General features: G+C 34.1%; 1 protein-coding gene across 7 annotated transcripts in view; it reads left to right on the plus strand.

Moving 5' to 3' along the window:
- Window positions 1-12,467, plus strand: part of LOC124722841 (nuclear factor 1 X-type) — a 585,762-nt gene that overhangs the window by 533,749 nt on the left and 39,546 nt on the right. For 6 of the 7 annotated variants that reach the window (XM_047247961.1, XM_047247965.1, XM_047247964.1 and 3 more), the window contains one exon: window positions 5,493-5,555. The exons of the other annotated variant lie outside the window; for it this stretch is intronic. In XM_047247961.1, coding sequence (XP_047103917.1) covers window positions 5,493-5,555 — 63 coding nt within the window. The remainder of the gene's footprint in view (window positions 1-5,492; window positions 5,556-12,467) is intronic. 7 annotated transcript variants of the gene reach the window in all.

Below are 12,467 nucleotides of genomic sequence, written 5' to 3' on the forward strand. Positions count from 1 at the left end.
CAATAGTTTTCATATTTTTTGTAGTGAAAAGATATTGAAACATTTTCTTCCTGTTGTGAGCTGTTACATCATTTTATTTACTATGATATTAAAGTTAACTTTCTTTCTCTACTCACAAAAGTAGAGCATGAAATGGTGTTCATCTGTTAATTAAATTACTGTGAAAAGTTTCAAAAACATCTTTTTAGTGTCCAGTTTTTTGGATCACAGAGTGGAGTAGCTGAAAACACGATCAAGCTTTAAATAAGAATATTATTACTGTGTTTTAATTTTCTTGACAGGACATAGTTGGTAAATGTTTCCATAGAAACAAAAACTTAAATTTATAAATCAAAAGCAGCAATAATTTATTTGTCCAAAACTGCTTTATGTAGGCACTGAATTTCCAACTTATAGTGTGAAAACAAGTAATATTATAACTGATAATCATTGCATATTTAATATTATATAGTGACTACAGTTATGTTTTATCTTTGAAACGGATGATATTTTCTCATTGTTGTATTAATGTTCTCACAGAATGAGCTGTTCAAATGCAAGTTTATTGTAATGTGTGTGTGAGTGCATGAGTGAGAGAGAGAGAGAGAGAGAGAGAGAGAGAGAGAGAGAGAGAATGAATTTGTTTTCAAGCACTGTGTTTAGTGTTCAGGATCTTGGTTGATAGAATGTGCAATCATCTTTGAAACCACTTGTATTCTATATGATTTCTGTTTTCATGATTTCTGACACGATGCAAAGCATTTCACAGTTTATGAATGGGGAAAATTTGGGATTCGCAGGATACCTTGTAAAAATGTAGAAAGTTCATAGCATTTAGAGTCTGATACATACAGAAGAAGAAAAAACAATTTAAAAATATAAACAGCCATCTTTTTAGGTCTAAGTTGTTTATACCATTGGGATTAAGAGAATAAGTCAAGTTTGCCTGTCAATTATATTCATCAAATTACAACAAACTGTCAGTAAATATCCATACTACTTCTTTTAACTGGTAATATTTCATATGGAAATTGCTAAAATTTCATATTATGCAGAATTTAAATTCAGCACTTCGTGTAATCACATAGTTATCGTGAATGAAAATGAAATAAGTTAACATATTCCTCTCTTACAACAATTAAAAACTTTGGAATAAGACAAATAGCTATAATTTCTATTTATCTGAAGCTAACTGTTCATGTTGCAATAATCTTCAAAGCAACCAAAGTTAATAAGGATGGTGGAGTATTTTATGTGAGGTTGTGTTGGTTGTGGAATTTCTGGAGAGAGAAATTTTTAAGACCCACAAAACATAAAATATCCAAAAGCATTCTAATTTGAATATAGTAACTTGTATTATTGTAACAACTGGAACATAATGGCTGTTTCAAATAAGAAGTGTGTAGATGTGACTGGTATTAGAAATTACTGCCAGTTCAGATTCGTAAATCCTGTATGTTCATATCTCCTACTACAAAACTATAATTTCCTTCTCTCTCATCAGTACATTGTTTTTATTTTGAAACTCTCATCTATACCATCATGTCTTCTCCATCAGTTTCTGTAACAAATTTTTCATTTAATCCTATGATTGTTTTATTTTAGTCTCCTGGTTGTTCCTCTTTCAAATCATTTCTTTTCCTTGCCAAAGTTTGCTATTTTTATTTATACATCAATTCCTATTTATTATCTTTTGGCTCTCTTGTACATTCTTGTTGTTCATCAGCTACAGCCTGTACTCCTCCTTTTGTCCTACATTTTACTTTTAGTATTCTTTTTTTTTTAACTGGCTGATAGATTAGAGGTAAAGATCACATTTGTGTCTTTTGTTCATAAAACTACATTGAAGAAATATAGTAAGCCTTCATCTTCAACGAATTCATTAATTTTTCAAGACCTAGTTCACTTAGTAAACAATTTTGCCTTACAATTCGTTTCAGCTCATCTAATCGTAATGTGAAATATACCTTATTTTTTCTATTTCTCTGAAGCTAGAAACTTAGAAACAATTTATTTTTATTGTAAATGCATCCTGTACTTGTTGACTTTATGAATGAAATATTTCAAATGTACAGGGTGGAGCTGCAACCTATTTAAATTGTCACTGCAGAAAAAGTTGTGGAATGATACCTTATTTTTCAGGGTAATGACATGTATATAATATGCTTTATGGAAAGATGGTCTGTATAATTATACAGTTGTCATTCTGGTTAGATATTTGTGTTCTCTCATGAGTTGTACAAATTTTCTTTTGAAGCAACAAAACAGTTATGATTTGTTGCTGTACATTTACTTTCATTTTAGTTCATTACCTACCTATAAGCTTTATTCTAATTGCATAAATCCTCTGAAAATGTCATTATGCTCATAGTAAGACAAATGTGGTATACAAGTATATGAAATTGACAAGGCTGATACTGCTTCAATCCACATAGTCTAATAAATGTTTTGCTGCAATAGTATTTTTAAAAACACTTAACCTTTCTTGGCTATTTATTAGTTTCTGTCTTCTTAATCTTATGGTTTGTACATTTTCTGAAATGAGTAAAATGAACCAGTAGATACTTCGCATACTACTCAGAGTAATTTTTTTTCTTAACTCATTAAATATTTTTCTTAAGTCATACGAGGACATCATGCAGATTGTGTCAGATGAGAAAAGAATTCTCACCCATTGTATGAAAAAGTTATTCACAAAATTCTTGCCGTGAAGTTTCACTATAGTAGACTAGTACATATTTTCACAGACTGTAACAGTGTCCCAAGAGATTGTGCATTGTGTGTCATATATTTGTAAACTAATATATCAGGATAGAATAGCTCTAAACAGATTCAAGACACTCCGTACCATGAGCCATTTTTAGACAAGAGAACTGTAGAACAAGAATTGCTGATGCATTAAGTGAGAGATGCTGCAGTGATACATTGTGGGGGGGACTGAGTTCCCCACTTTAACTTAGACTTTTGTAAGTTTATACAAACTACTTTGAAGTCAAGTTAGGGTTTTTTTTATCAGTCAGCTGATTTTGTACTTCTTCCATCTCTAACGATATTCCTTGAGGTTTCAGGATTGCAGCCAGATAATGTTGACTTCTTGCCACAATATTTTGGCTGGCAACCATTCAGCCATCTTCAGGTGAGTGTCTGCCACTGGAGATTGCCAGTTCATGCTGTCGGCTTTATAACAAAAATTGGCATGGAGACGTACGAACATTGGCGGCCATCACAGGAGCATCCGCTATCAAAATCCGCACCCTCTGCAAATAATGTTCCATACTTGACATGCAGGGGCATGTGTAAAGCTGAAACTACATGTCTGCCCTCTGTTGGAATGCACACGTGTAGATTTTTGTGGCAGAATTATCCATAGAGTATGCTGTGGTAGTACCATGTTCAGCTACAGCCAACTCACTGGGCTGCGAAAGGCAATTGTGGCACTAATGTTCAACACATCTTTCATATATTGTGCATATTGTCTGACATGTGTAAACTTTGCCACACTGGCAAGGAATTTTGTAAATTCCAGCCTCCCACAGTAGTATGACTTGTAGTTTCACATTTACACATGGATCTGTGTGCCAGAGGGCATAAATTTCAATAGAGGACACTCTTGTGACATCTGCTAATGTGAATGTGTCCCAACACCAATTTTTGCTGTAAAGCTGACACCATGAACTAACAATCTCCTGTGGTGGACATTCGCCTGGAGATGGCTGAACAGTTGCCAGCTGAAATATTGTGGCTAGTAGTCAGCAGCTGGAATCCCAAAACCTCATAGAATGTTCAGTATGCTGGGAAAACTTCAAGAATCACATCTCTAATTATGTTACCATTATACTGTTGATTACATCTAACAAACATTTTGTCTATTTTAGACTCTAATGCTTTTCAAAATTATTTAGTCCAATATTTTTCTTTGACCACAGAGCACTTGCAACTATCAGTAATATTTTTACCAAATCACAGCATAGTGTATCTGGTGCACTTCAACTGAGTGAAGAGCACCTGTTCATTTCTGAATATCTGAAAATTGTCTAAGGGTCAAAACTGGTCATGGATAAATTTTGGTGCAACTGCTGCTGAGTTTCAATAGAAGGAAATTTTTTAATTCTTGCAGCTGTGATTCTGCTTCTTCTTTATTGTAATTTATGTGATACTTATACCAAATTACCCTTAAATTATTAAATGATTTTAGGATTGTAATCATTTCGTTATGGAAGGGCTATACAAGAAACTCTGGTAGTGACTGTATAATGGTGAAAAACTATTCACTTCAGTATATATACTGTCATCTCACAAATCTGACCCAATACATTTTCTCTAAAAACACAAATATCCCTTTTAACATGTCTGGTGCAGTTAACTTCATTTTTTGAAACAGAGGTTGTCAATATTGTGTTGAGGTAAGTTCATGGACAGCAATGAAACAGTTACAAGGATTCGAAATAACTCTGACTGACTGATGAAAATAAATTTCCTTACAGTTTACTCTCAAAACATTTATATATAAATTGTGAGACTAAAAGTTATGAGAGCACCAAATTAATTACAGTGAAAAGTTTTTATCCTACCACATATTCTGGAATATCTTTGTAACAATAACAAAAAACTAATATGTTTCTTTAAAAAATAACAAATATGAAAAGAAAGAGAAAAGCCTATCAGTTACAGATTAGCTAGTATGATATTCCAATCTTATTTCTTTTTGACCTGTGTAAATAGACACTGCTATGTGTATAGTATACCATTGCATGCTTATGTTGCAATTTTTTAATACGAAAACCAATGAGGCTGAAAGGGAGAACTGTTAATTCAGTGGTGAAAAAGATGCAGGGTGAATGTTTAATTATGGGAATATGTGATTTCATAGCCAGCGAATTGAAAGATCCAGTTTTACACAAAGTAGGAGGAAGTATTCAACACATATCTCAACAAGACAATAATTACCGGAACACCAGAAAGGCTCAAGAAGTTACAGAAAATGCTCCAGTTGAAGAATTTCAGCAAGAATTGCCTGACACGGTAGAAGGAACAGGTGAATAACATACAATTTCTTTGTTAAAATTTAGGTGTGCTTCTTACTATGTTTGGCAATGGATATTCGACAGCATTTTGAATTGTGGATGGTTACATGGACATAATATAGGGAACAGCATCCATAATATAGAACTTAAAATTGTTATTAATAGAGATTTAGATTTGTGTTCTACATTTTCTCTTGAAAGCATTTAGTAGACTATAGATTTTAAAATATTTTGCCTTTATAAGATATTTTCATTTGATCATGTATGAGCTGTGAACCATGATTAAAATCAAACTACAACATTCTTCAGCTTAATGGCATTTATGTTTTTAGAGTGTTCTTCCTCTTGCATGTTTTGAGTGGTCTAAGTATTAATCTATGATGGGACTGGTATGAAAAACACTTAGATATATTGTACATCATCTTCTTATTTCCTCAAAATTAAGACTTATTGTGCACTGTTAACATATTTTTCTCCATTTGTTTTTAGGTGATATATCTTCTGATGAAAATGTGGATATAATAAGGCAGACTTCAGCTCAGAAAATGAGAGGTAAATAAAATTTTCACATATGTTTCATTCATTTAGGTGAACATAGAGGCAGGAAAATCAAAAACTAGTTACTACAAAGTTTTATTTTCACCAAAGTGTGGGTAATAGATAGACATTGCTTCAAAATTTTAACAAGTAATCCATTATCAGCAGTCAAATTCCCCCCTTTTTTTATCTTCTAACTAGTTTTTCTGGCTCAAGAAACTAATTACCAAAAGTGGGATGCAATACAAAAACGTTAGTTAATTCCTGTGACTATATGAGTACATTTAATGAAAAATGGCACTCACTTTTAATGAGAACCTTACATGGTTGGAAGAGCTGCATACTATGTTAAAACATTTGATCACTGGTGATTCATTTCAAACTTCCAAGGAAAGTATCACGTCAATATACTCATACAAAACTTTAATGGACCACACTGTGTACTGGTAAATTTACTTCAATAATTGATGCAAATCAGAACTGTTTAGTAACCACTATTATGTCACACCAGTAAGTCTCTTTTGCTTTTTGAGTGCTTTTCCTTTGCTTTTGAGTTGAGCTGGTCTTTTTTATGGCTCTGCTTTAAATGAGTATACACAACAAAAATACATAACTACACTTAATACATACAAATTGTCTGGTTATTATTACCAAATGTGGTGATGCAGCAGTTAGTGCACTGGACTCGCATTTGGGAAAACAGTGCTTCACATCCTCATCCTGCCATCAAGATTTATATTTTCTGCGATTTCCCTAAATTGCTCCAGGCAAATGCTGAGTGGTACTTTTAAAAAGGGTGTGGCCTATGTCCTTTCCATCCTTTTATAATTAGAGCTTGTGCTCCATCTCTAATGGCTGCACTGTCAATAAAATGTTAAACTCTAATCTTCCTTCAGTCCTTTCTTTGGTGTCTGTTGTTAAGACAGTGTAGCATTAAAATTGGCATTCAGTCACAGAAACTGCCTTCAAAGTTAATGGTACCACTTGCTTTACTGGATAATAACAAGTAGAGATGTTCCAGTATGGCAGAAACCACTAAATCAACCACATACCAAATAAAATCTTCTCAGTTTACAAGATTTTGACAACTGTCTCCACCATTGTCATCAGGAGTTTATATCGATGTAATGGCAACATCTGGAATTTTCCAGAGAGGGCTGGAATGGTGCATGGCAAGTTTGGCAGCACCTAGTGGATCCATCCCGCTGCAGGACTGAGTGACGTCACTTGGTGTGAGTGACCAGTGCCACATTTGAAACTGTCTCTCCCATGTCCCTACAACTGTCAAGCCTATGTCCTTGCAAAGACGTAGGCTTGATGCTTGCAGGTATGCGGGAGGGGCAGTTTCAAATGTGTGCATCAGCTGCTCACATCATGTGATGTCACTCGATCCCACGGCAGGATGGAACAGCTAGGATCTGTCAAGTTTGTTTTATGTCCATGCACCACTCTAGCCCTCTCTGGAAGGTTCCATATGCTGTCATTACATCTAAATAAGCAGACCAACCCTGCCAGCCCCTGCAGTCAGTGATTTCCACTCCTGATGACGATGATGGAGACAGCTGTGGAAAGCTTGAGTGTTTCATTCAAAATGACGTGGCTTATAAACCAAGAAGATTTTATTGAAGCACACCACTATGAAAAATTCAGAGGACACAACTCCATATTCATCCTAATTCATCACAATAATAATATTGTGATTGCTTCTCAGATTTGGTTATTGATAACTTGATACCAGTGTCTGAGTTTAATTTGTACAGCACTGAAGATGATCACTATGTGGTCGAAAATCGATTCTGCTATCAATAAAACATCAATATTATGGCCAATGCTGACCTTCCTTTTAATTTGGATATGTTGTGTCTTTTTAAAATTAATGGTAAGACTGTTTGCAGATACTTACCATTTCTTCTGTTGCTGTATGTATGCTTGGATTGATTACAATGTTAGTGCCATGTGCAAAAAGCTTCTTGTATATTAGATGAAAGATCATTTACATATATGAGAGACAATAGCCGACATAAGCCTGAGCATTGGGGAACCCCATATGTCATTTCTCTCCAATCAGAATAATGTCCCTTTAGTGCATTTGTTGAATTAGTAAGTACAACTTTGGTATATTCTTTTGGTTAGGTATGACATCATCCATTGGTTGGTTTTTCCATCAATCCCATAAACCTTCTGTTTGTCTAGTAGAATACTGTAATCCAAACAGTCAAATTCCTTAAATAGATCACAGAAAATACCAACCAGTGCTATTTTGTTGTTTAATGCTTGTAAAGCTTGGTGAGTGAACATGTAAATGGCATTCTCAGTAGAGCAATTCTAATGAAAACCAAACTGTGGTTTTCTGAGGATATTGTAGATGCTCAGGTGAGATACTGTTCTGGAATACATCCTCTTCTCAAAAAATTTGGAACATGATGTCAACAGTGAAACAAGTCAGTTATTATTGAGATCTTTTCTATCACCTTTCTTAAACATGGGTTTAACAGTGGCATATTTCAGTTTCTCTGGACAAATTCCTTGAGTTGCTGATGCATTACATATTTTATATAAGACAGTGATTCATCTGAGTAAAATGACACCAATAATAGACATATGTATTTAGTATTGTTTCACATTTATAAGTAGGTATTATTCCACTGAAGCTTATGTTCTTCCAAAGTTACATTTTGATCCTTTCATATGTATTCATCTGTCATGAACTCAAATCTATTGTGTACATTCCAACAGGGTAAGCATTGCTATTCCCAATTACCTTATATTTATTTAAAATTTACTTAAAATTAATTATATCTTGTAATCTCAGTGTTGCTTCTCCTCCATGTTCCAGCCATTGAGTCTGGCTTGTTACTATGATTCAAAATGTTTACATGACTTGTGTGTCAACATTCACTATGTGACCTGATGTTATAAGTTTGCTTCATTTCCTTTACACACACACACACACACACACACACACACACACACACACACACACACACACACACACACACACACACATATATATATATATATATATATATATATATATATATATATATATATATATATATATATATATATATATCTGTGTGTGTGTGTGTGTGTGTGTGTGTGTGTGTGTGTGTGATGATACCATATTTGTTCCTGTTTACCAGATTTACAATCACCATCCAATCGACCTACAGTGTTGAGGTATCAATGGCACAAATAATATTAGTTTTTTCATGCAATTTTGTAATTAATTCATTGATCTGTCTATTTTTTCTTAGTCTAACTAATAGGCATTCCAAAAGAATTATTTTCTCTCGCTGGCATGCAATTAATGCTTCAAGTTCATGAGAACATTTTTCATTAAGAGTTTGGCTAGATCCAATGTAACTTAATGAATTACAATTGAAAACATGTCTTACACCATGTAGTTATGTTGGCAATGCAGATTCCATACTACTTACTAAATATATGTCACATTCACTTAAGCCTCAATGTATAACTTATGTGAAAATGCATCTAAAGAAGTATTTGTCTTGAAGAAAAGTGTGCTAGATTTGCTTACCTGTTTTTGCTTTTTCATTTGGGTGCAACCTCTTTTCATGTCATTGCTGTGAGGTCACAAACAAAGTCATTTCAATTGAAACAAGATAGCTCTAATGATGTAGGAATAAAACTTCCTACATTTAGTCTTCATTAGTTTCAAGAGCTGCCTGTGGACTGCAGTATCTTGAGAATCAGTCTGTTTCCTTGTGTATTTTCTGAGTTGTCTAGTATCACTGGACTAACTTCATTTTCCAATACCCACCTCTAGAATAGTACTATGTCCCAATGACAGTAAATTCAGTCTCTGCAACTGTAGAGAAGTATTTGTGTAAGTTTATGACTTTTTTTATGTGCAAAATGTAGACTAGTAACACATTAGACAAACAAATGAGAAGATTTGTATCATAACCAAACGTACTTGAAAGATTTGTGCTCATGTTTGTAATAGGTTGTCCAGATTGAGCGTAGTTGTTGGCAGTTTTACTCACATATATAATTGTCATTCCGTTTCTGTCCTTTCTGCTTCAGGTATGTAATGTAAGAAATATAACTTAACAGATTAGCCCCAGTTAGACAGCACTTTTTCCCCTCAAAACTTCTATTAAGTCTTTAGGAACAATGAAAACGATACAAAAATCTAAGTGCCAAATCCAAAATAAGCAAGTTCCCCTGAAATAATACTAGTGAAAAGAAAGAGTGATAAGTACCTTCTCACTATTTGGTATTCATAGGTAGAATTTTTCCACAAGTATAAAATGAGATTGTTTCTACATATGTCCTGTGAGAACTTAAGCCTAGTTCTTGTGAAAAAGCTAATTATAATTACTTTGCATGTTATATACTGAACACATTGTGTTTTGTCAATGTTAACAGATCACCTGTTTTTCTGTGAAACACATACTGTATTAACTGTATCTTCTATGCAGTGTAGTAATTTTTCCCACTGATGTAACAAAAAAGGAAACTTTTGATTTTTTTGCAGTAGCATATAGTGGTTCATTGATATGCATGAGAGAAAAATAAGACAGCTACTTAATTCTGAGAAGAATATTGTGTAGATATACTGGGGTATACAATGAGGTATCTCTGTTACAGCCTAAAAGATACCTACTGAGTAGAGGCTTTTAATTAATCCAAAATAGGATCTGACAGTGATTTAATTATTGAATTATACTGATGCTGTTTTAGAGAATTAACAGCATGATTTGATGTGTCAGTATATAAGTGCCAGACCACAAATACAAAAGTGTGGGATTCAATCTCAGTCAGTCATATGATTTTTTCTATCACTTATTGCTTCTTCTATCTCTGGCAATAATTTGATAATGTGCGTAATGCCAAGTTGCACTTTGGTTCAGAGTCCACATTCACAGTAAGTCCTGCTCACATTAAAGGCATTTTCAACAGATTTTTAGTTAGTTACTGCCTTAGCCATCCGCAAGGGGAGGCGAGAGGGTGCATTTGCCTTCCCTCGAATCTCAGTACAGGATTCTAACACAGGCTGTTCATAGGAAAATATGCCTATTATTTGACATGGTGGTGATTTTGGCATTGTCTTGCATTCAAGGTGGCAATAAATATTTGCAGATCATACAGATCATTGCCAAAATAGTCCCCAAACTGTTCTGTGCCTTCCACATACAGTATTTGTTGGGATGTAGAAAGATACCATTCCAACACGCTGGTGTGCAAATTCCAGCTCCTATTCCCAGAATAAAGTTAACATGGCTGCAGTATACATACCCAGCATTCATCCTCAATTCCCACAAAGATGACCCCTTCTCTTACTGCACAACTTAATCACAAGTTTTTTACCATTCGCCTGTGGTTAAGGAAGACCCACTGTGACATACTGATACCACATTCATTTATAAAATCATAGTGCACTTGTAGCAGGCTCGGAACATCATGGTCTTTCAATCTGTTGCTGTGTTCATTTTCACCTCATCTATGGACCAAAATGCATCAATTGGAGAGGGAAAATACCATTTTCTCCACTACAAGAGAGGGGCAAAAGTGAGAAAAGTTAAAATAAAAAAGATCCTCAATATAAGAAATGGGACCTTGTCAACTTCCATATGGGTGGAACACAGCATAATAGATAGTCATACTTCTACCAAATCAATAGTCCAGTTGTTATTTAGCACAATGTGTCAACCTGGGGGACAAAGGTCATCTTGGTTGAATCCTAGGCTGTTAAGGGTTGATTGTACTAGTGAATTTATGACTGTTTTGGGAGATTTGTCATATTAATCTTGTTGAATGCTGGCCTGGGTCACACTTTACCCAAACAACCAGCTTTAAAAACTTTTTATTGAACGTTAATTATACCAGTCAACTTCAAAAATTGGAAGGCATGAAAACAGTTCAATAAATGCATTAATATGATGAGCTGTGAAGTTTTGTAAGCAAAGGTTCCTAAATTTAATAAGCATTTTTTATTTTTATTTCCTCTTGCTTCACTTTTAGGTATATTAATCATAGGCAATCTTGCTGGTTATTTTTCTTAATAGTCAACTGGAATTTCTCAAGTTTTCCAGTATAAAAAAATGGCAATTTTCGAATATTTCCCCTTCTTGAATAAATTTCTGTGGACACCCATGCTTACTGCCAGTCATGACAATTTATGCATTTCCCCTTAAGTGGTCGTATGTTAAGAGATGAACGTCTCCTTCACATAAGATACTTCGGTACATATTTGTGCTGAAATTATTGCTTTTCTTGTTTTTCACACTTTGTTTTGTGTGTTCTTTATGAGGTGTGTGTAATTTTTTTTTCAGTAATTTTTTTATTTTATGGGGTTTTACAGTCTCTTGTATTATGTCTTTTGATGATATAAAGTCTTGTGTGTTATGTATACTCTGACTACTAAATAAGTAACGTACATATAATTTGTATGGAATAATTTATATTCTTTTCTTACAGCTCTAAATATCATTGTGGATTAGAAACTGACTTTTTTTTATTTTACTCAAATGTACTAGTCATTTTTTATGACTTCATCTGCATCTATATTCCACAAGACACTTTATTTTGTGGCAGAGACAATGTACACAACTATAATTTTTTGCGTTTCCTGTGCTATTCTTGAATGGTGAGCAGGAAAAATGATTGTCAGTGAGTATCTCCACGAGCTCAAATTTCTCAAGATTTTCCTCTCGTGGACATATTGCAAGATATATGTGCAGAAAATAGTTATGTTCCCTGACTCTTTTTGCATGATGCACAACAGCTCCCTTGTAAGTTTACCCCTGAAGTTTGAAGAGCTGCACTTGCTGCAGTAATGTGATGATATGTGGCTTTGTTTCTGTGATTCTTCTCTATGTTATCCATTAAATCAACCTAATAAAGAGCCCCAGACTGATGAACAACACTTTAGATTTGACCAAACAACAGTTTTCTTAG

This window comes from Schistocerca piceifrons, chromosome X (genome assembly GCF_021461385.2).
Source record: "Schistocerca piceifrons isolate TAMUIC-IGC-003096 chromosome X, iqSchPice1.1, whole genome shotgun sequence".
Taxonomy (NCBI): Eukaryota; Metazoa; Arthropoda; class Insecta; order Orthoptera; family Acrididae; genus Schistocerca; species Schistocerca piceifrons.